This window comes from Parasteatoda tepidariorum, chromosome 1 (assembly GCF_982258835.1).
Source record: "Parasteatoda tepidariorum strain Cologne lab strain chromosome 1, Ptep-v5.0, whole genome shotgun sequence".
Classification (NCBI taxonomy): domain Eukaryota; kingdom Metazoa; phylum Arthropoda; class Arachnida; order Araneae; family Theridiidae; genus Parasteatoda; species Parasteatoda tepidariorum.
In genome coordinates, this window is record NC_141755.1 from 40,689,608 (window position 1) to 40,716,863 (window position 27,256).

Sequence of the window (27,256 nt, forward strand, 5' to 3'; positions counted from 1 at the left end):
TTTTGTGGAGTTTAGAAAATATTGTCAGTGAATGCGAAACAATTTCAGACTGGTTTTTTTGCGCTAAAAATAACTAAAAATGAATTTACATTGATTAATCGATACGCCATATTATGAAATATTTTCTTCAAATCTCAAAATTACTACATCATTGTAAGGGAGAAAACAATCATAATTTCTCCTAATCATGTCGCATAATTTTAACAGCTCAGCTGACAAAATATTTAAAACACGTCTCGTAAGAATACATTTGTAGTTGTTTCAGTAAACAGAAAAGAAAAACAGAATTCAGTTCACTTTTCATTAGCGAAACTGAAATTAGAAGTTTATGTGAGTATTTTATAAGTATATATTATTTTAATTGTTTCATAAATCCATTTGTTACAATTGAAACAAATTGTTTGAGTAATAAATGTCACATAATATTTTTTAAAATCCCTTCATTTAAACATAAACCAATTAAAATCCAGGCGATTGAAATATGCGCTTAATACTTGCAATATTCATTTTAAAACATACATTTTCGATATTTGAGTTTAAAAATATAAACAAATATATACCCATGAAATGTATTGCCCTTTCCAATTCAAAATATGAAATATTCAACAAATTTAACACATCAAGTTCAGCGTGAGAAAAAGAATGTTAGATTATAAGCTGTAAAGCCTAATAATTAATGTCAGTTGTTAATTTTCATTTATTTATCGCAAATAAGTATATAGATATTTATGACATATTGTGATAAATTTTAAATTTTGATACCTACCATTTATCAATTGTCTGTGGCAAAAATAACATGGCATTGTTTGCATTCTAAATAAGTTTACTTTTATAGATTCAATTTTTTTTAAGTAAGAGTAAATAGAATTACGTTTCCTTATATTTGATTTGCCTTGAATAAAAAGATTCAAAGTGAAATATTTCCTTCATGCAAGCAAACTATGCTCTATTTTTTTAATTATGCAGCTAATTAATTTACGCTGGTTCAATAATGATTTTCAGAGTAATTTATTTTAATAATAATTTTATTCTAGTGAAGTTTTATAATTGATTCAGGACAGTGATGATTTTAATAAAGAAAGAGAGATTGGTTATGTTTTTTACTTTTCCTTCTACTAGTTTATGTTAGAATAAAAGGCATAAAACTTCATAAAATATTAATAATAATCTATATAATATCCAATGTTATTTCCTAGTTGCATTGAAATAGAAACTCATTCGTTATGCATATAAATCATATGTTCTACAAGATGTGTGTTGCATATTTGCTTTTTAAAAAAATATTGTTAACTTACATAAAATGCTAAATTAAAATATATGAGTGCATCAAAAGAGAGAGAGAGAGAAGTGATCACGATTTACACATCTCAATTCGAAAAAAAGTTCCGGCTGTGTGGTGGAGACCAGCAAACACAGCAGTTGAATTCCATGTCAACTGAAACCAGTAGTGAATTTTTAAAGTTTAAGCAATATCTTTGTATGTGGTATCATTTTAAAGGAAATTCCTTATAATTTATGAATTCAAAAGTTATTTCTTGGAGTTATGCATGCTTATAGTAAAATTTGTCATAAATAGAGAGCATTCATGATTTAGACTTATTTTACCAAAAAGAACTGTCTATTTTAAGGAAGAATAAGTTATTAAAAAGATTAAGATTTTACATATTGTTTGACTTATATTGTAAAATAAATTGTTCCTGAGTCTAATTATGCAATGATTACCGTCAAAAAAAAAAAACTTTCTTATTTTTTAAGTCAAAAATTATCTCAAATATATACTGTTCCCTCTGTTACAATTATTCTTTTAAGTTTATTTTATTCATTATACAAAAAAAATTCAGCTTAATATTTGGTTCTTACAACAAAGTCTATTAGTATAATCATGCTGCTATATTTTTGGAGAAAAAAAATACAAATTTTAAAGTATTTTAAATAACGGAGGGGATGTAACAGAGAGGACAAAACTAAATGTCCCCTCAGTTACCCAAAATTGATAGGTTGAACATTAAAAAGAAACTCTAGGAATGTAAACAGGTGCTAATGCATCTTGATTCAACATATTTAAACCAGTTTCTATTAGACCATACTTTTGATACAAAGCTGCGCCATTTTTATTTAATAATGTGTTTAGTTTATAGTTAAAAGTTATTTAAGCGAGTAATCATTATGGGGAAAACAGCAACAGAAAGAATGAGAGAATGTGGAACTAGAATGTTGCAAAAAAAGGATATTTGTAAGAAGAAAGATAAAAAATATAAAAAGAAAACTTACGATGACAGAAGTATTTTGAAAAAAAACCTTAACAAAGAAATAGATAAATTGAAAAAAAAGAAGACAAAGGAAAAATAAAAAAGGCACTGATACAAGCAGTACAAATTCAGGAAGGATATTCTCTGTATATTCTCTAAATTTCAGACGGGGTGTAAGAGTTACCTCGGGAAAAGGTTCTTGACCGGAAAAGGTTCTTGGTTAGACCCAAATTATATTTTTGAAAATAAAAAAATATTCAGATTTCCTCAAATAATTCTATAGTTACTCAAGAATGGGCCTCAAAGACAGATGTCAGGATGACACATATAAAAATCACAATTTTAAACTTTTTGTCATTTATCATGATTTGTCTATTGCACTGCAGAATTATGGTTCCATCTTTTTAGAGTCAGCCTTTTCAGTCAAAGAATTCCTTCTTGAATATTTCAATAATCCATGTAAAAACATTAATCCTCTTAAGAGATATAAGGTAGCCAAGGTTATTTGAGGAACGATTTAGAGATATGAAGAAAACGCAAAATACGAATTACTAATCTTATAATCATGGAAAACATATCGAATAAGCATGCCACTTCAAATGCATAATTGGTAAATTTGCAAAATATGAAGATAAAATATAAAGATTTATTTCTAAATCAGTTATTTCAAATATGCAAAATTAAATAATGGTGGCGTTTTAGTTTATTTTATTTATTCATACTGTGGAGGATGATGGAATCATTTAATCCATTATAATAATTGCGTTAAGTCATATTTTAGGAATCATGACCAAAAGATCTTCAATGCTTGCCTTCGTTGTTAGTAAATTTGGTATAAAAATGTTGCAATTTCTAGATTTCCTTAAAAAAAAACCACACAAAACACTTTACTATTGATAATAGTTTGCTTCCAACGTAAATTTATTGTTTTATTTCATTGATAATATTTTTCTTCACTGCTTAACGAATTTAAAGAGTGTGCCATAAGAGTGCTAAAATTATTTCATTTAAATATAACTTTGCTTCAAAATCAAAAATTTCTAATTTTTCAAAAATTAATAATTAAATGCATGTATTTTCTATAAGAATATACCCTTCAAAACTAGCTGAAGCTGTTTTTTTATTATGAAAAATAGTATTTATATTATTAATAACAGTAATAAAAGTTTGTTCAGAGCCCTGACAAAGCAAAAGAGTTTCGGTAGGTGTTCAAAGCACATTTAAATATTTTAAAATTTGCTTTTCATTTTCAAATTTAAGAAAGGTAAACAACACCAGTAAAAACTAACTTCAGGCAGTTTTGAAAAGTGTTGTTTCTAAAGCAATATCAGCTTATATCACATATATATGTTTGCCAATATATATAAAATATATATATGCTTGCCAATATACTAGGAAACCTGCTTGATGAAAAATATATCATTAGCGTAATAAGATAATAACATATTATTACTTTTTTTTTCATATTATTATTTTATTTTTAACACTTTTAATTTTAAACCGCCAGATTATTACTCTAAATAATATTACAAGATCTATTTTGGTAAAAATATAACACAAGTAGCTGAAATGACAAACTAAGTTGAATATAAGTAATATAATAGATAAAAAAAATATTAAAGCCAAAAATAGCTAAAACTGATCATGGAGATTTTGGTTCCTCTGTTTCACGACTAACGGCATGATTGTGGCAATCTGGCCAAGTAACATAGTTGTTTATGTTACTTGGAGAAGAAAACAACGGATACCTCCCTGGCTGATTTCATTGGGAGGTGGTAGCTTTAATCCCTAAGCGTACGTAGCTTGCTAAGTTATTATTGACTCTAGGGATGCTTAAGTAATTGAGGTCTAAGGAAAAAATGAACTTATAATAGCCCAAAGGCAATGGATTTTTTAAGACCGACTGAAATGGAATAGTACCAACATGTACATGAACAAAGACTTAACAGGGTGTAGGGTAAACCAACCAGTGAAAGAGCACTACCCATTGAAGGAACATTTCATATATATTGATTAAAAATAAGAATTTAAAAGTTTTTCTTTAGATTGATTGGTAACAATAGCTTACTGCCAAACAATAAGAAGTCATCTAGCAATTTCATTATCAGAACACTTGTTGATACGAAGTAGTAGTGGTTCAGTAAATTCGAATCAGTAAGTGACTCGAATCATCTACGGCTAAGAATTCAACTTCTGCCACACCCATACATCAAACACTTTTATAACAGACACCAGTCACCATTTACTACGTGGAGAGTCTTTGATCGGCTAGATTCGAATCGAAGTCCCATTCTAACGAACGGGAGTATAGCGCCCTTCCAACCAGGCTGTCCCGTCACAAGATTATATGGTGGAAGCAATAATTAGAAGCTTACACTTACCCTGCAAAACATAAAGATTTGACTCAACTTTCACGTTCGTTTGCTTCGATGGAAGTGTCATCCGCCATTAACTCGAACTCGATTATGGTTGCTTCAGGTAGAGCCACAGATTTGGTGGAATCATTTCAAGCTTAATTCGAGTCATTTTTGATTGAACGGAAATCTTCGTGAAATCGGTATGTGGCTCTTTATTGGCCTTTGCTTTCACGAGTTTTTTGATAAAACGTTTATCTTTTATTCATTTTTTTTAACGTTTACTAATTTTTTCTCAAATACGGGACCCTTCTTCTTTCGACCGAATTCTAAGAGATGGATTCGGGGAGGGAAAATTCTAAATATGCCTTTAATCCTATTCATCTGTTTTTTACAAATGGTGGATATTTATTCGATTTAGCACTATCCTTCGATACATGTAAAATATATGGCCCCCACTCAGACAGAATTTGAGGTATAAAGCGTGCGATATTTTAGATCCTCTATTTATCGTTCCTCACAAAATTATACCAATACAATTCTGCAATAAACAGTTTTTGAAAGAATTTTCATTTATAAACAGTTATTAGTTTTTAGATTTTTGATAAGAATCTTTATTTTTACGCAATTAACGTTAAGGAAAATTTTTAACTTTAATTAAATCTCTTTTCCTTAAAACTGCAATAAAATTAGATTTCAAAAAAATCTACAAACTGATTAGTTCGAAATTACTTATTCAAAATCACGAATCGTATCCTTTTATTGCTTTGAAGTTTTGAGGAAAACTTAAAAGAAGTTTCAAAAATTACTAAGCGCTATTTCCCCCAATATAATGAAGCGACTAAGATTTATTTTCCACCTTTTTTTTCAGACTATTGTGTTGTCTAACACACACACACATTATTATGCAATCAAAAGTTTGGTAAGTGCCAAAAATTATCGAGAAGACACAATTTAAAAATTTAACCTAGAAACCAAATTTTCGAGGATCCTATCCTAAGAGGACTCTTAGAGATCATAGGATATTTTTTGCTGCAATAAAAATGCTCAGACAACAACTGTAAACGTTTTTATTAATTTATTTATGTTTCATTTTATACTAGCTGAATCCTCTTTCTTTTTATGGGGTGAAAAAATAAGCATCAAATAATCAGTACTGAACAACACTACAAATTCATGCATAAAACGTTATTTTTTATTTATTTAATATTCTTCTCGGTGGCTTCACGTTATTAGCTTAAACAAAATACGTGTATATTAGTTCATCCCATCAAAATAAAAATTAGCTGTATTCGGTATTATCGGGCATAATGCTGTTGATAAAGGTAGCTCATGATATTTAAAACTTATTGCAATTTTAGAAATTTCTACAAAAAAATGGTTAAATAGCAAATTATTTCATTTTTATATGACCATACACGAACAAAACAGCCAATTAACCACAGGTAAAACGGTATTAAAACTGTTAACTGTGAGAAAAACTGTTTATTATCTGCTTTCACCTATTACGGTTGAACAACCAGAATTAAGAACCTAATGAATCAATTTAATTACTTTCAGATGGTTAAATATTATAGTCGAGAGAGCTAATCTCATGACCGACGGAACAGGGATTCCAGTCCCAACACCACAATATCTTATCGTTCCATTCAACACATCAAGAATTTCCATTGTCATGCACTCCCCGATTTCTGAGCCTACCTAGGCTATAAGAATACGATACACTTACTCACGCATAGATGGCAGCACCAAAAAGCTGCTAAACCATCTCCCGAGTCTTTTTAAGTTTTTTTTTTCTTTCCTTTTTTTTATGGCTCTGAAATCATGATGGTAGTAAATTATTAAAATGCCATGTAGTTTTGGTATTCATGGTTTTTTAAAACTAATTGTAAATGGTTTTAAAACCGTTAAGCTTTAAAAAGGTTCTTTACCGTAAACTTTATGGTTAATTGGATAGACAGAGTGCTGCCGGTAATTTTATGATAATTTTTGAATACAATTTTTTACTGTGTACAATCAGCCTACTTTCTCCTGAACTGATATCTTCATAAGTCCGTAAAAATCTATCATAAAAATATACAATATTTGAACTGCTGTATTTGGAAAAATAATAAAGGACTTTAATCAATATACACGTATACTTAGTAAGTATTAAAACTGCACAAAATACCATGATGACAATCGTGCCTATAACCAAAATTAGGCATCATTGTTGTCATTAATAGAATGGTGACTTTTTACAGTTTCTCGTAACGAATAAGAACATTTTCTTCATTAATTTTCCTTTTCAGTTTGCATCTTATTCTTCTATTTCAATTAAAACCTACTATTTAAATCAAACACCCTTTCAGTACTTCAAATTTAAACTCTTTCTTTAAAATTCTTGTGGCCTGCAGAAGTTCGAAAGACAATAATTTATTGAATAAGTAATTATTGCATATATTTATTTTTTTTATTCCATCGTCTTTCCAGAACTTCTCTTAGGTACTAAAATGTTTTTGATGAAATAAAAAATTTTACCAGTTAGCGTATTTTCTTTTTCGAGTTTCAGGTTTTTAAGTTTTTTATGCTCAAAAAAGCAAATAATTGTTTGATATATAAGAAGCTAATGATCTCGATTAGATAAATTTCAGAGAAATAAGGAAAATTAGTTTTTGATATGACATCACACGTCAAATAAAAACTATTTTAGGATAATTTTGTTTAGCTAACTACGTAAAAATAACATCTCCTGAACTGTTTTTAAAGTTAACGAAAGCAGTTTCATAATTTTGCAATCTATCGGTTTTACCTCTCTATATATATTATGAAAATAAATATCTGCCGAAAGAATATTTCACAGTACATTAAATTTTTCTTTTAGATATCATGTTTATTTGATGAATAATTTAGATACTTGAATATGTCATATTATTCTAAATTCTAATCTTAGAAACATGATTAAACATGATTGAACTAGACGAAGAGAAATGCATTTTGTAAACAGTAGGAAATAGAAAATGCTATATTGCTAAATCAGTTGTTTCAATATATTCAATAATTTAATAAAAATGACCTAATAGTTTATTATGTTTATTCATATGGCTAGGCTTAATAGAATCTAAGGTAGTGAGTTTCATCATATTTTAAGAATCATGACTGATAAATAACTTAATCGTGACATTTTGTCTGTACCTTTTGTATAAAACTGATACAATTTTGAGATTTTTACTAGAAATAGTTTTAAGATAGTTACCTATTTTAAAGGTAAGTATATTGCTTAATAGCTTAATTTCGATTATATTAGATTTCTCAATATTTTATGATATTAAAGCGATTCATAAAAATAATGCTAAGCTGTTATTGTAAATGAAATTGTTAAACTGTGTACCTTTTTTTCTTCCCTAACTCCTATCCGATGTATGTATCGCTAATCAAATGATATATAATAGAAATAGCTGAACTATGAATTATTTTAGTACAGGGTAAAAGGAAAATGTAATAAAATTTCGATAATAAAATTTCATGGAATAAAATTTCGATAGTCATTTATTTCGAAAAAGTTTACAAATAAATCTTTAAAAAATACAATATATGTTATGCTTAAAAAGGTCATTCTTACTTTATTTGCCCTTATCGCCAGCTACAGTAAGTAAGTGCTATCCTATAGTAAGTAAGTGCTGTGCTACATTTATACTTATTTATTTTTCAGATAAACATGTGGAGAGAGTTACTTTTGCTTTCAATAATGATTTCTGTGGTATATTCGCAAGCGTGCGGAGATATATGTGATGATTACAGATGTGAAGATTTAAAATGTAAGCCAGGGCAAGTTGTCAAGAAAAAAGGTGGCTTCTGTGGTTGCTGTGATATTTGTTATACTGAATTGAGTAAGTGTTTTTATACTATGGAAAATAAGTCCTGTACAATATTAAGTTAGTGCTATACTACAGTAAGTTAGTGCTATACTGTAGTAAGTAAGTGCTATACTAAATTTTCGTTTCAGAAAGCTGCCGTTTAAGTAGGAAAAAAAAGCACTTTTCTCCCCAATTTTTTTAAACGTTTCTGTTACACTCCAGTAACATTCAGATTTTACGAAAATAAACAAGTAAAAGGCTTTAAGTGGACATTTGCTTATAAATTGTGAAAGCTAACGTATATTTATCAACGATTTGAAAAATATTTCTTTCAAACCTCAAAAAAGTTTTTATTTGTTTACTATTCTGCACTAAATCAAAACATGTACTGTAAAAATTACTGTATATTTCTCAATGATTTGAAAATTATTTCTTCGAACTCTCGAAGAAGTGATTTGTTTACAATTTTGATTTAATAAATTTATTGAATTCCTGATTGATTAGTAAGAACTTACTTTATGTAAAATTTACTGCAGAACTCACTGTTCTAGGAAATATTTTGGCCATGAAATGTGGGTTCGTATTCAGCTCTTCCAAAAACTTCCACTTCGAACTCAACATTCCCACATTTGTTTGTAACAATTACTGTCTATACTTTAATTACACAGAAAATATTTTACAAAATGGGAAAAAATTCATGGTTAACGGGAAAATTTTGGGAAAATTATGATTTGCTGAAAGGGTAAATAAAGGGAATACTCCTCTTAAAAGAATAGTCCGATTACCAAATCCCGCAACAGCACTTTAATTAACTTTCAAGACTTCAAATACCATTCCAAAGCTATGGTGATTTTTATACTCATAATTCTTTGGCATATTACCCTGAGATAATTTTGTAGGAAAAGATTTTTTTCAAGAAACTTTCTTTATGTCGCAGACACGCCTTCCAAAATTTATTTCTTTTCAAACCAAAAAAACATATACGTATAGCTATTTTAGCAAATTTTTCTTGGAAAAACAGGTATTTTTGGAACATGGTTGTATTGATTAAAAAATGTGAAAAAATTCTTGGTCAGCGGGAAAATTAGAACATAACTAAATCCTTCAACCTTTACTCTTTGAAGCAGAATTTTTATTAAGCATGTTTTGTAAAAATTCATATTTTTTTTCATTATTTTGCGAATATTTAGGTCAAAATACGTGAAAATTTATTTAGCATTTTAATAATTTATGGTAATTAAACACAGCGTGAAATTTCGGTGTCTTTTACACTTTCGTATTTTCAATTTTTCAAATTTTTTAAATTTGTAATTCTTTAAATCTAAGAGAAACGGTTATTCATCATTAAAATTTATTTAATTTAAAAAAATCAATTCTGGATAAATTTTTTAATATAAATGAAAAAAAATGTCAAACTACTTTTTTTCCGATGTTGTACTATCGTACAAATTTAATTCCGATAATCTAACAATTTTCTTTAGTAACTATTAGACTTTTTGTAATTTTTTAAATACCAAAATATATTTTTGCTTGCAATTAAAGTGACAGAAAAAAACTGTATAAAAGAGACACCGGTATCCCCTCTGCGTCAGAGAATTAACTGTATTAAGAGATATAGTAATACAGTTAAAATCTGATCATTTTTCAAAAATTATTCGTGTGTTCCTTTTTTTATTTAATTTTATTTTACGCACTGTTATACCCACATTTAACAATCGAAATAGTTCCCACTTCAATACTTACAATTTCTTGCATTTTTTTTTTAATTGAACTTTGTTTTCACTTTATTTTAAAGTATATTTATAAATATTAATTACCACATTAATTCAGAAACTCAAAATAAATATGTATTTATGATGTAAGTCCTCGTCATCATTCTAAGTGTTTCAAAAGACGATCTGCAAATAACACCGTTTCACAAAGAACGGTTGTCAAATCTTTTTTTTCACTCTTACTTAATGTATTTTTCATTGAAAAAGATGTTAAATATTTATTAAAATATTTTCAATTTGGTCTGTTTCAGAAAAAGGGGATAGATGCTCAATACCAATTACCATAGGAGGTCCCCCTCCAACAGCTGGTTGTGCTCGCGGCTTAAAATGTGATCCAAAGACTAAGAAATGTGCTTAAAAAGCCTTAAAAGGAAAAACGCGACTTTTGAATTTGCACTTTTTTCTTTTAACTTATCTATTTAAATAGGGAATTGTATTACTTTTCTAATAAAACATATGTTTGTTCTTTTATTTGTTTAATACACAGTACCACGTGAACAAAAATGGCCCTGCCATGATTCCTATTGACTTTTATATGAAATCACCTGCTGAACTACGATATGACCCACGTTTTCCCCCATCACTTTCCGTTTGCTGGGAATATTTTTGGATATTTTTATGGTCATATTTTTAGATATTTTTATGGCGATGAATTTGATTGGAAGGAAATTAGAAGGATTTATTTATGCTATTACGGTTCTTATGATGGCAAAGAAAGCGTTCGCTTTCCAATGAAGAAAACCGGGTTAGAATCCCAGCGATGGCTGGTCTTTAAGAATTCCGCATCAGGTTTGCACCGACCACAATGCTGGCGTAAAATATTCTAAGTAGTAGACGGATCATGGGTTAGAGTCCCCTTACAGTCAGGCTAACCGTGGGAGGTTTTCATGTTACGTTTCCATGGGAGTTTACGTGGGGTTACGTGGGTCGTTTCCATGTAACGAAAATGCGGGTTAGTTCCATCAAGAAGTCCTCCATGAAAGCAAATTTATCAATACTTGATCCAGGAGTTCCCTAGTCTTCTGGATTGGGTTCAAAATTACAAGACTACGGAGATAGTATTGGGAGCATTAGAAAATTGGTAGCATTGGACAAACTAGCCAAGCATTTTGACAAACTAGTTGTTGTGGAGGACTTCTAATTGCACTAATCCGCCTTGCGTAAAATGGAGGAAAGAAGCAGCGAAAACCTCCCACGTTTAGCCCAACAGTAAGGGGATTCTAGTCCATGATCCGTCTACCTTAAATAGAGGAATACCTATATGTGAGGTACTTTTTTTAAATTTAATATACCGAAAAGAATGTTACTTTAATCAATAGCTCTTTACTCTTTTATCAATATTTGTGTTACTTTAATTAATAGAGATACAATCCAATATGTATTTGAATATTAATCTCTTATCTAGAGCTCTTTTATTCATTTTTAATTAGGATAATTCATTAAAATAATTACGAATTCTTTCTTGTGTAATGACAAAAAGAAGTATATTAGTGTCATATGATTCCTTAGTTAAAAAATAGTTCACATTTTGTAAATGCCACTAGACAGCAAAACGAGAAATAAAAGATTTCTGAAATAAATATGAAAAAAAAATACTTGGAAAAGTATACAATAATTAATCATTACTAACACTAACTGTAGTAATGTAATCATGAAATAATAAAAAAAAATCCTACTTTAAAATATCTCCTTGTTAAATTCATCCAGCAATTTCAACCAATAATGCATCTTGCCTAAAATAGATAATTTTGATCATACCCTTTAAGAATGATGGAAAATTCGATCTCCCAAAAAATAAATAAATAAAAAATGAAGACAAGAAAAAAAACACACATTTCAAAGTTCAACAAATTGCTTAGTGCTGCCATCTATGAAAGAAAATAATGAAAAACCTTGTCTCGAAATGTTTTATGAAAAAAATTAGTGGCTCCGTCTATATTAAAGATTACGCAATTTTTTTTGTGTGAAAGATAATAAGAACCGCATCGAACATGAAGCAGTTGTGTAATAAATTGGTGAATTAACCCTTTCCAAAAGAAACGAGAAAAAAATTGTCTTTACGTAAGTTTGTATCAATGTTAGTTTCGTTGTATCAAAACACTATTTTAAGTTACTTTTACTTCTGAGTTCATTTTTGCTTTTATGTTCAGTTCAGTTAAAGTTATTAACAAAATTATGTATTTTGATAATAATAATATTTTTGATAATATAATAATATTTGTTTTTCTTCTCATTAAAAACTAATTGATTTCCTTTTTAATGTCTTTAAAAAAATTACTTTATTTAAATGTCTTTTTTTCTTAATTTTCTAATACAAATTATTCCTTTTTTAAGGAACTAATATTATTCTCTTATTTATTTTAAAAACTATGTTGATGTTTTTCCTACATATGTATAAATGTAGACTAGAAAAAAGTAGAAATAATAGCGTCTGTTGCAATTAAATTAAAAGGAAAAATTTCATTTTAATTTATTCAGATATTTCCCTAATTACTATCTTATAGAATCATTGTAATCTTATAGAATAATTGTTAAAAATACATTTTTAGGGCTCGTAAATTGAAATTTAGTGCTCGAAAAAATTCACTTGATATCAAATTCATAGAATCCAACTTATTTGGCTTTTAGAATTGAGCGTTAATAACAACATATGGTGATCATCTCATGTGTGTAGATATTTGTTTTTTTAGGCTTTATTTCGGTAATAATTTTATAAGTATGTATTTACAGGAGAGAGTCCGGAATACCTTAGAGTCCAGAATACATTTTCACAACTTATTTTAAACCTTTATTATAAAATCTTTTCGTTTTTTTTTTTAGTTCCTTCAAAAAATATTTTGCAGCGAATAGTGTTTCTAACAGAAAATGAGTAAAATATGCTAAACAGGATCGCTAATTATTCGATAAATACTAGGAGCGTTAATAATTGATAATTTTGTTACATAATGAGGTGAACCGGGTTCGAATAACGGCGATGGCTGGTCTATACGAATTCCACATTAGGCTTGCACCGACCATAGTGCTGACGTGAAATACCCTCAGTGGTTGACGGATCTTGGGTTAGAGTTCCCATGCTGTCAGGCTAACCGTTGGAAGTTCTCGTGGTCTTCCTCTCCATGTAACGCAAATGCGGGATAGTTCCATCAAAAAGTCCTCCACGAAGGCAAATTCCTTCCTATACTTGATCCAGGAGTTCCCTTGTCTTCTGGATTGGATTCAAAATTACAAGGCTACGCAGCTGAACATTAGTAGTCGTAATATTCTGAGTTACAAACATCCTATTTTTTCCATGTGAAATTGTTTCCTTTTATTAACTTTGCACCCCTACTGAAGATACAACATCAATATCTCTTCCGATTGTTACTGTTTATTTTCTTTTTAATGTTTGTTTGCATTTAGTTTATTTCTAAGCAGCACTGTTTTCTGGATTTCATATTTTATATTCTACCTATTTGTTAAAACTCTAATTTGAAAATTTTGAATATGTATGCTCATATAATTGAACTGCTACGCTCGCTTCGAACTTTCGGAGTGTCCCCGGATGCCCCGTTACCGGGGCGGGACGGGCTTAAGCTTGTTATTAGTAGTCGTAAACCCAAAACTTCTGTCAGCTGTTCGACGATGGTTATAAAATTATAAATAAATTTTGTTACATAAAAACAGAAAAGTGAACGCGATCATTTAACGCTATACACTAATCAGTACTATAATAACTACCCACTTATAATATAGAAATCTTTTTTTTTTCTTTCGTTACTTCAGACTTGATACTTCTTGTATGAACTTTTCGAGTTGGATATTTGCAGCGCGTCCAACCTTCCAATAGTTGCTACCAACAAACCCTAGATCTAAACATTATTGAGACCTGGGGATTGTAGAGATCAAAGCATCGAAGTGAAGTCTCCATCATATTCATTTTTACAATATCAGAGCGTATAGCAGTACACGTTGTGATTTTGAAAGTAACTCACTCAGGAACAAACCTCTAGCATTACAAGATTTTCTTGGTCAACTAAAATGTTTGAGTATGATGTGGTCTTAAAGCAAGCGAGTACTACTGTAAGATAAATTAAATTAGTACTACAGTAGGATAACGTAGAATAGTACAGTAGGATAGGCGAGTACTACAGTAGGATAATATAGAATAAATTAAATTACTTTTATAATGAATAATTTCTGCACATACTGTGAAATGAGGTTTTGAAAACTAATAAGAACAGGACATGAACCTAAACAAATCATACAACAGATTTAAGCAAAAAAGTCTACCGATTGTAAAATTTAAAAATATCTTTAGATACATTTTAAAAGCAACACTATTTATAGTTTATATTTTAAATCTAGGATAAATCTTTTAAATCTAGGATAAATCTTTTAAATCTAGGATAAATCTTTTAAATCTAGGATAAATCTTTAAAATCTAGGATAAATCTTTTAAATCTAGGATAAATCTTTTAAATCTAGGATAAATCTGAAAAAAAGATTTATTGTTAAATCCAATTAAATTCATTTGGATTCATATTCTTAAATTCGTTTTCTAAAGAAAATCTGTGTTAAAAATCAAATTAAAATGAAATAAATACCAAAAATTATAAAAAATAACAATGTGTATATTTATTAAAGTATATTTAAAGACAACTTTTTCTTGAGTATTCTTTCTATCTGAGATATTATTTGCAGTAAAGCTTTTTGATTATTTTTACTTAAAATACATTTTTTATAAAAAAACTGAATTTTAATAATTTTAGGGGATTTAAAAAAAAATCAAAATATTTTACTCTTACCTATAAAATAATTTTAAAAGTGTTTTTCTGGGAATTAAAAGATAAAACAAAAAGAAAATGCAATTGTATAAGCTCGATAATTGAAAGGCTTGAGAATAAAAATTTAAAATTAAATTATAAACTGCATTTGAAAATATAATGATAAGCTACATTTTTTATATAAATGACACTTTTACATCAAACTGTTATTTTGTATCATTTACTGGCACTTTTATTTACACTTACAAATTTGTAAAATTTCCAGCACATACCAGCAAAATACATTGAACCGTTTTTTTTTTTTTACCTACATGGTAATTGTGTTCTTCTTCAACAAAAAATTCCTCTTCTGAACTTTAAAAACTAAGCGTCCATTTTAAGGAGTTGACAGATGTAAACTCAACGAAACAAAAAATATTTGGGAAAAAAACGTAAAGTTGCTAACGAAAAATTGAAAAAAAAGGTAAAAAATAAAGACTAGAAAAACAACAAAAGCCGAGAGAGAAAAAAGATAAAAAGCAGAACAAGAAATGAAACAGTGGCCAAGAGGCAAATCAGAGGAAAATGCATTTCCACGATATTAAGAACTAATGTCGTTAACATGGGAATCAGCAATAAAATAAGGTTCCCGGGTATCAAGATGAACCGATGTAAAAAGGGTAGAAATAATTTTAGCATTGTCGAAATCGAATTAATGCCCAAGATTCCAACAATTATTGGCGCCTACTTTTGGTGAGATGGAAATATTTTTGTATATTTTTGCAGGATATGAAGTTTTCGGTTAGGTATTATCTTGCCGCTCCATTTTCTGGAGATAATTTACTTAACTTTCCTAAAATATTTCACAGTATGGCTCATTATTATATTGCCTTAGGTCCTTTAATAGGAGGAAGCCTGTAGCATTAATTACAAGTATTATACAGAAATAACAAAATATCCTGCTCCATAATATTAAAAGTATTTAGGTATTATTATTTTAAAAGTATTGTACCATGTTCTTTGCTAAATCTATTATTAGCTGTTATTTTATTTCTTTTGCAGGAAAAACACAATGATTCTGAATTTCAAAATCTTCTCCTGCAACGAAAATGCTTATTATCTGGCTATACTTGTTGTGCTTTTGTCCGTCATCTATTGCTTTATTCAATCACGTGGCCTACCGCCTGGACCTATTGGCCTTCCCTATATAGGATACTGGCCGTTTTTTGGCACTTCAACAATACATATGCAGTTGAGAGATCAAAGAAAAAAATACGGCGAAATATTCAGTTTTACTGTCACCGGTCATCTGTATATCGCTCTGTGTTCCTTTAACGCTATTAGAGAAGTAGTATTGAAAAAAACACAAAATTTTGAAGCGAGGACAGAAAATTTCACTTTGCTTAAATTGTTCTTTGATGGAGGTAAGTTATATTTAGAAGAAGAATTTCTCGTTTTTAATCTAACATTTAAAGTAGTTCAATAAAGAAAAAAAAAATTTAAAACAAATTATCTTTTTGAAGGATAATATTTTTGAAGGATGCAATTAATATTAAATATAGTTAGGGCAGAGTCGGGTACCCCAGCCCACTGTCAATTTCATATGTATAGAATATTTTTTCAGGTCAATGGGCCATCGGACATTAATTGTTATATTAAAAAAATATTATTTTCAAAGTTTCAAGTATTTATGCAGCTGTTAACATGGTAAACAATAGTTTTGAAAATATGATGAATACAGTAGTCATGAAATTAAGAAAAAATGGTTGAATGTTTCGATTAAACTTCCTTTTAATGCTAAAAAGATGATTTTTTCTACACATACAGCATTAAAGTATGTAGTCTTAAGTTTAATTTGCACAAAGAAAGAAGTTTATATGTGAAAAATTGTTCGAGTAATTACAAATTTACAAAAAAAATTGGATTTCGGGTAGCCCCGCTCACATAACTGTCGGGTATCACCGCCCAATTTTACTTCGTCAATAAATGTACGGTTGCAAAGATTATTATTTTATTGCTTCAAATATGAATGTTATACGCATTTTTAACAACAAATATTGTTGTTATTAAATGGTTGTTATTAAATGATAACATTAAACAGAACAGGCTTAATAAATTTCATTTAAGAAATTGAATATTATCAGTAGGAAATTTTTAGAGCTTATTTAGAGTTATTGAATGTTTAAAAAAATCAGCCGGATTAGCAACGCTTCAATAGAGGGTTGACTGAATGTAAAAAATATCAATCTTCTTAAAACCGGAAGAAATTCAGAAAACTTCTGGTGTATTACTTTGTTTATGGTATGCTTACCAGGCAATGTGTGAGCAGGCTTAATATTGTAAGATGAGTTTAAATTTAAGCGTAATTTTACCATTCATAATAGTAAATCCCTGTAATTTACTAATTTTAACTTGTTGTGAGCCTAAACAAATTCAAGAAAATTATTAACAAGGCATAAATAAAGTGCAAGGTTTGCCAAGTTTTGAGAGTTGTCCCTTATTTGGCTGTAGTCATAGATATACACCGAAGAGCCATTACATTATGACCACCCTCCATCTGTAACAATGGGCTCTCCCAGGTTTTCATGGTTTCTCGCCCAGGAACAATGTTTTCATAGGGCACATTAGGACCCATAATCCTCATAGAACAATCCCTGACATCTGGAAGCTACTTGAACATAGTTGCAGACCAGATTCACCCATTCATGGCAACAGTTTTTCCTGCGGGGGATGGTGTTTACCAACAGGATAATGCACCATGTCATAAGGGTCGAATCGTCGAGGAACATTCCAGTGACTTTCAAGTGATGTCTTGACCCCCAAATTCACCTGACTTTAATCCAATAGAGCATTTGTGGTTCTGCTTGGAAAACCAAATTCATGCTGCTACGCTACCACCTCGCAATATGAGGGAATTGCAGGACCAGTTGGTGAGCGCTTGGTACCAGAGACCTCAGACTACCTATCAGCACCTTGTGGAATCAATGCCACGGCGGGTGCTTGCAATTTTGAGGGCAAAAGGTGGTCCTACATGCTATTAGCAGGGTGGTCACAACGTAATGGCTCTTCGGTGTAAAGTCTTCCCCTATATTAGTCCCGGACTATATAGGGGACCGGTTGTGCCAAATATCACAGTTTGTAATTTTTTGGGTTGCATTATAGCATGTCCGCGGAGTTTGCCGAAAACATTTGTTGCTTGTTTCGTTTAAATTTAAATTGAAAGAACACATTAGATATTAAACACTACAAGTATAATAATATTGGATGACGTGCTTTTTCAAGCTTAGGTGTAAAAATTAATCGGATGTAGTAACCCGGAAGTCTTACGACGAACTTTAACCACTAACGCCATCTGTGCTTTGCTTTACGCAGTCAACCATTCATAAAGAAAATGCTCGCTTCCTAATCAGATTAATCAGGTTCGAATCCCAACGATGACTGATCGATTTAAATTCGGAACCCACTGATCACAGAGCTAACACAAAATAGTGGTTTTCACATGTGTTCGGCTTAACCATGGAAGGTTTTCGTGGTATTTTTTTTTCCTTCCACATCTGATGTGGGAAGAAAAAAATGCCCAACATGCAAATGCAGATTAGTCAAAATGCCAACAAAAACAATCATCATGCAAATGCACTTTAGTTTATTTCAACAAATCATCCTTGAAAATGAGTTTGTCCCAAATGTTTAATCCAGGATTTTTTTTTTGTCCTCTAAGTTGAATTCAAACAAGATTATTCGTATTCGTATCCCCAAATTTTACAAAAATCGACGATAAAATGTAATAACTCAATATAGTTTAAATACCTTTGTTGTAATAGATTTCTTTAATCGTTTCAAAACATGAGTGAGTATTAGATGTAGTAAATATGATATAGATAAAATGAATTTAATATATTTTATACACACTAATATTAATGCATTTTTATGTTAATATTAATTTTTTATAAATATTAATAATTTCAGTAAAAAAAATTCCTGCAGTTCTTTATATAAAGAATAAAATTTTTGTTTTTCTTGGGGTTAATAATAATCAATAATATATAATTAAAACATAAAGCAGTCTTTATTTTATGATAAAGATATCTATCTGCTGTTAATCGCTCTTAATTTTTTCCAGCTTTTGCTTTTGCAAACGGGGAAGAGTGGAAAGTTCTTAGAAAGTTTTACATCCAACAATTCAAAGAGTTGGGAATGACGACTTTCAAAGAAGACAGAAATGGGCCCATTTACGAAGCTGTTAGAGATTGCGTGAAAGTTTTGGAGAAAGCTGGTGGCAAACCACTAGATATTACTGAGGTCATCGTCAAAGGAAGCAGCAAGATTTTGAGGACAACTCTATTTGCAGGGGAAGACTATGTTACAGACGACAATGTGAAAGATGTCTGTTATTCTTATGAGTTTATGTTAGAAAGTATGACAGGACCAAACCTACTTTTGATTGGAGATATTGCTAAGTAACCATTTATTTACTTATTTGTTAAGTATTGTAAAAAATTTTCATTTTGAAATCTATGCATACATAATTTAGAAAGGAAAAGTTCTGTTTAAAAAAAATTAAACTTATCCTTGTATTAAAAATTATTAGACAGTGAAACCAGCCAAGTTGATCACTCTTCTAATTTGACTACTTGTATAAATTGACCATCTGTCTACATTTAAGTCTATTTTCAGGAATCAAACTTGTCCTATATATCGATAGGTTGCAAAACTTTTGTAATCTGACATATCCTCCTAGTAAGTATGCTGTCTTCTGAAATCGAAATCGAATTTTGTAATAGAAGAAAGAAAAAAACAAATTAAACCTATCCTTGTATTAAAAATTATTACACATTGAAACCAGTCAAGTTGATCACACTTCTAATTTGACTACTTGTCCAAATTGACCATCTGTATATATTTACATCCATTTTCAGGAATAAAACTTGTCCTATATATCAATATGTTGCAAAACTATTGTAATCTGACCATCCGTCTAGTAAGTATGCTGCCTTCTGAAATCAGTGAAATTTGTCGAGGGTACTATGAAATGGAACAAAAACCGTTCATAAAACCAGAGAAAAAACCTTTTCAAGATAATTTTCTTATCCATTATGTAATGAATTAAATTTTGACTGAATCATTTAACTATTATTAAAAGTTAATCTAGAATCCTAATGTGAGTATATCATGGGAGATACTATAGAGGGCTTTTGTTTGTGTTTTTTGAGTAATTTTTAAATATTGAAATGAATGTAATGTTAAGTTTCCTAATTGCATATATGTTCTTGTGTATTGATATTTTTAAAAAAATTTTTATTGCTACTGGCATGCATAACTAACAAAATATGCTTATCTATTTTTTAATCTACCCCATTTAATATTGAATTTATATAACAAATATCTTATTCTGCAACTAAAATCTCATTTCTTAAGGTACATTGAGTATTTACTAAATTAAATTTGAAAATTATAGCAGAGTTGAAAATTTGGATGACGTTCATTTTATTTTAATTTATATTATCTAAAAAATGGAGGAATAACACAAGCAAAATAAATTGCATGTCATTTATGAGAATAATAAGATAATAAACGTGATCAAAAAAGTAATGATTCATCCCCGTCTGTAAATTGGCCACTTATCTAAGTTGACCACTTAGGCAATGTATCACAAGTATCTAACAAAGGTTTCACTGCAAAAAATATTCAACGCGTACACATCTTAATTTTATCCATTTCAGTTGCATATTTGCCTTAAATTAAGTGTAATAGAAAGAGTTGTGTTTCCTAAGCAACAAATTTCAAGAAACTAATCCTTTATCAATTTAACATGCATTTTTTTATAGATATCTAATCTACCCATTTACCAAAGGTAAACGCCTAGCAGAGGAGCATTTGAAGATCATGACGAAAAACATGTACAAAATGATACAAAAACACAGATCTAGTTTCAACGAAAACAGTGTGAGAAATGACATCTTAGACAGGTACTTTAAAGAGAAAATCGAAAGATCATCGCGCAATGATCCTACAGCTCAACATTTCACAGGTAAAAATGTACGCTGTACAAAATCTTATAAATATATAGCTACCAAGGATAGGAACAATCATTTTATAACTATAATACAAATACTATATCATAATTTTGATATCATAACAATTTCATGAATCCTTATTAAAATTCGTGAGTCGAATGCGTTATCAAATTACCATTAAAGTTATTTCAATGAATCTAGTTTTGCTTGACGATGATAAAATACCGATACGTCATTTCGACCTGATGGAGGAACAGTTGTACTTACGATCGACTATGGGCAGCAAAGTTGTCAATCTAATGTGTTCTAATGTGACAACGTAATCTGTCTAGATTCTAAATGATTTTTTGCATAGCACTCATACGGTTTATGCCCTTTAACGTATAATATCAGGAAGAATTTTATATAGTCATACATCCAATTGACGGTTAAAATATTTCAAACTGTTATTGTGTGGTGTCAATGCTAGTATTTTTTTTATCCAAATATATTTTTGAGCTGAATCCAGCATACAAAAGCTTACTGGCAACATGTTTGAAAGAGAAAAGAGGCTTTATGTTAGTTCACGGAGCAACGTCATATTGCTCTACTTGATTAAAAAAATCTCTTGCATTTTGTTCAACTGATTTTTTCTCACATGATATCTATTGGAAATAATGTACCGCTTCACGTTTTTTTAAACCTTTATTTATCATAAATAATTCACGGAGAAACAAATTATTTTAAAATTATGGTACTGGAATGCTGAATGACATTTCTAATAAAAAAACATAATTCTAGAAGAGAAACAAAAACGCACGATATGTAAACCAATTATTTAGTTCTATTTCCTTTCATAATAATAACGGTTAAAAGTAAATTCTGCTTTTCAATAATACAGTTTTTATTACCAGACACTTTAAAAAAATCAAAACTGAAAAGTGAATTTAAAGTAATAAATATTTTAATACCATGCCTTACGGTATCATGATAAAATTACCGAATTTGGTTGAAATGTTTTTACTGTAAGCAAATGATTTGGTTTATAAAAAAACAAAGCAACTGCACTGTAAACAAAAACATACATAAAAAGCTAAAAACCGAATTTAAGCACGCATATGAAAGCCTATATTTACATTTTACACACTGAAACTGAACCTGATTCAAGTAGCGAAAGCATTGCATCTTCGATCTGTATTTTGGTAACTGTTTCAAGTAAACAAAACTTGTAATGTGCTAAATAAATAATGCTTCTTAATGAATATTTTACAGACAAGGCATTAGTAGGTGCTATATTTCAGTGCATTGGTGATGGTGTGCTAACAGTGGGAATTTTTGTGAGCGCTTTTTTCAATGCCCTCTTGGACTATCCAGAAGAGCAAGAAAAGATCTACAATGAGCTGATGGATGTCGTTGGAGTAGACAGGGATCCAGGCATCGAAGACAAGAGTAGACTACCATATACCAATGCATTCATCTTAGAAGTTGTGAGAACATCCGAAGTTTTTCCATTCATACCAGAACTGGAGTGTACCAGTAAGTTCCTTTTAAATTTCCTTTACAATTTTAATTAGCATATTTAATTTGAAATACGTTTTCATTTATCAAAAATTTGTGTAGCACTTTATTTTTATCACCAAATAGAGCTCTAGAGATTTTTTATATTTAATTTTTTTGGTTCATTTCATTGTTAGGACTTTTTCGTACAATAAAAGTTTTGATAGTGGGTTCGAGTACCGAGTGAGAGGTCGCTTTTTAACTAAAGGCTATGACCAATATCATATCCGTGACCGTGGATTTATACTTGATACTCACCAGCAGGTTTTGCCGATTATTTAGTCAAGGCTCTTATCTTGTGGGGTGCTCTCTATTCTACTTGCAGCTTCCTTTTCCGTATCCCGGAAACGCTAGCTGAAATGCCGAGATAATGAAAAGCCAGTTCTCGATTTAGAATCGTGTAACTTGGATTAATACCGTTCTAAGTTCTTCGATAAGAGAATGGACGTGGTTTCTTCCGTGGACTTAATTTAACGGAGGTACCTCTGAAGAGATTTGTGATCTTGTCGAATTCGTTTCTTTAACTTATACCGCTAATCGTTGTATTTTTACATATTGCTCTTCAGAGGCTCTGTATTATGGGGCCCCTGAAAGAGTGGCCAACAAATCTGCCTACTGATATATGAATGACGAGGGTCAATCGAGTGGGTATTAGAAAAAAATTACTGCTTTCTTTGAATATAAGTTAAATCATATGGATAATTCATGGCGATTTTTCATTATGATTCCCGAGGAAAACCAAGTAGAGTTCTTCGGGAAGGTGCTATTTCATTAAATGCATTAATTCCTTTTGAGTTTTATCCAAAACAACAATACAGTTTAGTCTCCATTTAAGGGCTCCTTACTTAACAACAGTCTCTATTTTAAGTCTACATGTTGCTGTGCAGACTCTTTCAAAGTAGAAAAGTCTTTAGTTAAAGAAGACTGTGTCTCTGTTAAAGTGGAGTTACGGTTGCTCATATTTTTATCTCGTGTGATATCCGTAAAAGCGAGAAAATTTTATTGTTTCAAATTGCTTTTAGATCTTTTTTCTTTTCTTTTCTTTTTTTCCCAAAACTTCCTTAAAAGTGAAAGAATGAATTCTATTCTTTAAAAATAACGGACTACAAGCAAAAAATATTCCTTCTTACTTCAAGAATGGGTTGCAGACAAAATCTCATATCCAGAATATCACGTCTAATTTCTCTTATGCTTTAATATAAATGACAGATAATTACTTTAATAAAATTATTTAAATGTGAAAGAGGCTTAATAATTCCACTCTTAATTTATTTACTTAACTCTTAATTACATTAATCCATATTAATACATTTATTTCATTTCTATAATTAATAATTATTAATAATTTACTTAATTCTTACTTTATTTATTGATAAACTATTACATTACCTTGATCTATGTTAAAAAGTAATAACTAAATTTTAATAAATAATCAGTGTAATTACAAATAAAAATATTACTTATAAAAATTTAAGAATTATACTTTTCTATGTCCCGACGGAAAAACTGCCTCATTCAATGTGGTGAGTTATGACGGGCCTGTATATACTTTAGTGTGGACAGATTTATCCAGATTATAACTATTCAAACTATATTTAAGCTCGAAATTCTTATACTTTCTTTAGACTTAAATGTTTTGATGTATATTTCTTTTCTTTAGTGTCATTCGTTTAGTATGTTTCATTATCCATTTAAGTGCTTATTTCAAAATTTAGTTGATATATTCTGCCCAGGAAGCATTGTGTTGTGTCCACGCGAGATTTCTGTCTCGATATTTTGTCCTCAAGCTTTCGAAAATAAGATAGCCTGTGCCACTGTAAAACAACGAAACTATGAGTAACATAACTTAGCTTTTTCTTTTCCTTCTTTTATTGATTACTAAAGTTAGTCAGATAATTTTTATTTACTCCGTGTCTAATATAACAATAGCTGAAATGCCAGTATTCTGTATAATAATTTTTATGACCATTTTTTTTAGAAGAAACAACTATTCTAGGATACAAAATACCAAAGGGATCAATGATGTTGGTTAATACTTGGGTGGCCCATCACGATCCTAGTGAATACGAAGAACCGTATAAATTTAATCCCTCTCGATACATTCCGGAAAAGGGAAGAAAGAAACCAGAAGCTCCGATTTTATTTGGAATAGGTGAATCTCCTTATTTTATTTCACTACTAATTAATTAATTTTTTTACTTGATATAACTTAACCTTACTTGAATTGTGAACCATCCGCATCTTTGCTTAATTTAAAAAACAAATTCATAATCTTACGGGTGCATAGTTTTTCTTATCTTGTCTGATTTGAGGTGCTCTTTGTTAAGCATCAGAAATAAATAAGAGATGTAGTAGCTTTAAAATACAATGGGAAGGGTAAAAATTATCATGAAGGTGAGGCAAACTCCATTGTTTTTACTAAGTGGAGTTGACCGAACATTCAAATGAAGACTAGCCGTCACGTAATAGCCCGTTGATAGCCAGTGGTTTATGGAGGTTAAGGCAACACAATATGTACAAGGGGGTCAGCATTGTGCTTTAATAACTTATAGAACCGAGGTCAACTGGACCACATCGATCAGGAAGAATCGAACCCTTCACAATGATTTCTCAGTGCCTTTAATCAATGAGCTATTGCGGCTCATATTGCAATTCAAATGAGGCATTTAACCATAAATATATTCTATTTTATTTCACAGCCGACCCACATTCGAGTTCATGACTGTCAATGTTTAGATCGGTAGCTGAACCGGGAATTCGTATCGACCAGCTATCACTGGCATTCAAACCCGGGTCAAATGATTGGGAGGTGACCTCTCTATATCCTGAACAACCACGGTTTCAACCATAAATATATATAAAGTATCTTTTTCAGTAACTTTAAAGAACATTTTTACATTTATTACTGAAACTGAAATAAGGAGCATCTACATATAAGAAGTCACCAGTAACCTTTTAAATGAAAGATATATTTATCAATATCTAAGTTATAATTACTGATATCACCCGCAACAAGTGTGGAATTGAAATCATCAATAAAACTTTCGGATAGAACTGAAAAGAGTTTCCAATAACTATTCTTCCCAACTGAAGTTATTATAAATCCTTTTTTTAGCAAATTAAGTTATATTGATAGTTTTAATTCAACTTTCGTAGTTATTGACGTCACTAATGATGAGACGGATTTTTATAACGTCATTACTTTTTTCTTTTTTTACATATCAATTTGCACAGCCTAACGTAAAAATTATAATTCCATCATTTTTAACTAAGATTCTAAAAATTTATGTTAAGGTCAGTAACTACAGAACATTGTGTTTATTGTTTCTATGCTATTGAACTTTTATTTTGCATTATTTTACAGGAAAAAGATCTTGCATTGGTGAAGGATACGCAATGGCGCAAACATTTCTTTTCCTGACAACTATTGTTAAACATTTCCGTTTAACTAAAGCAACGGATGAAGGTAATCGGCTGCTGTTTAATTCTGGAAAGATTGAAGTCTTAGCTTTCCCGAGAAGTCATACATAGAATGTGAACTATCATGAACATCTAACTACTTAAAGAAAGAAATAACTGTTAATAATTTTTAGAAATAAATTATTCTATTATTCCACAATATGTAATAAAATAAAAATCTAATATATAAACGCAATTGTTAATTTGAATTATATAGCTGCTGCACAGAATGCTGTTTTATGAAGGACAGATTGAAGTCTGAGCTCTCCCTAAAAATCACACATAGAGTGAGAATAATTGCCATCAAAAACTAACCATTTAAAAAAAAAATTACTATAAAAATTTTTACAAATATGTATTCTATTCTTCCTCAATGAGTTATAAAATAAAAACTTAAATATATAAACGCAACTGTTTATTTGAATTATACAGTTGGTATTTTGCACGGAATAATTATAAACCGAGTTGAGCTATTTAAAACCTGCTTTGAATGAAGAGAAGGTTAAGAAAAGAGCAAGAAAAGTTCTTATTTACTTGTTTATTTTTTGAAATAAATACGTAACTGAATTTTGAAGTATTTCTATTCATTTCTATCTTTCTTTCATTTTTTTTTATTTTAATTTATTTGTTTACTTTTATTTATTTATTTTTATTCAATCATTTATTTATTTATTTATTTTTATTCAATCATTTATTTATTTATTTATTTCTGAAGAAAAATCTTATTTTTAACTTGCAAAAAAATTACATTTCGAAAAAAGACGCCACTTCTAAATTTCCATTTTTTTTTTTAATTTAAACATTTCAGAATAATCTGGAAATAAAAATGAATAACTAACCAAACAATGGGCATGAACTCAAAACATCTGCTATATACTGGATATCCTAACTAAAACACAAGTCTTACAAATATTATCCATTTAAATCTTTGAAACGTGAATGAAAATAACACCAATATATTATACCAATAATAACAAAAATGATTGACCAACCACAGGAAATGAGCCCGAAATGTCTATATAGGATTCTATACTATTCTATACAGGATTCTCTGACTGAAATATCTATCTTTCAAATACTATTTATTGAAATCTAAATTTATGATAAAAAAAATAATACCTTGGCTACAAACTAATCTATCTTATTCTCTGACTGAAATATCTATCTTCCAAATACTATTTATTGAAATCTAAATTTATGATAAAAAAATAATACCATAACTACAAACTAATCTATCTTATTCTCTGACTGAAATATCTATCTTCCAAATACTATTTATTGAAATCTAAATTTA

The 27,256-nt window shown here is 29.6% G+C and overlaps 1 protein-coding gene and 1 long non-coding RNA gene across 2 annotated transcripts; both read left to right on the plus strand.

The window, feature by feature from the left end:
- The first annotated feature begins 280 nt into the window (after positions 1-280).
- LOC147816407 (uncharacterized) lies at positions 281-10,677 on the plus strand. The gene is made up of 3 exons (XR_015433515.1): positions 281-330; positions 8,295-8,472; positions 10,463-10,677. It is a non-coding gene; the product is annotated as an uncharacterized LOC147816407 (long non-coding RNA).
- Positions 10,678-12,146: 1,469 nt separating this feature from the next.
- On the plus strand, positions 12,147-26,158 carry LOC107455036 (cytochrome P450 2F3). Its single transcript, XM_016072432.4, has 7 exons — positions 12,147-12,272; positions 16,016-16,377; positions 19,074-19,410; positions 20,779-20,981; positions 22,219-22,482; positions 24,482-24,655; positions 25,868-26,158. Exons 2-7 carry the CDS (start codon positions 16,026-16,028, stop codon positions 26,032-26,034), a joined length of 1,497 nt encoding a protein of 498 aa, XP_015927918.3. The 5' UTR covers positions 12,147-12,272; positions 16,016-16,025; the 3' UTR covers positions 26,035-26,158.
- The last annotated feature ends 1,098 nt before the right edge of the window (positions 26,159-27,256 follow it).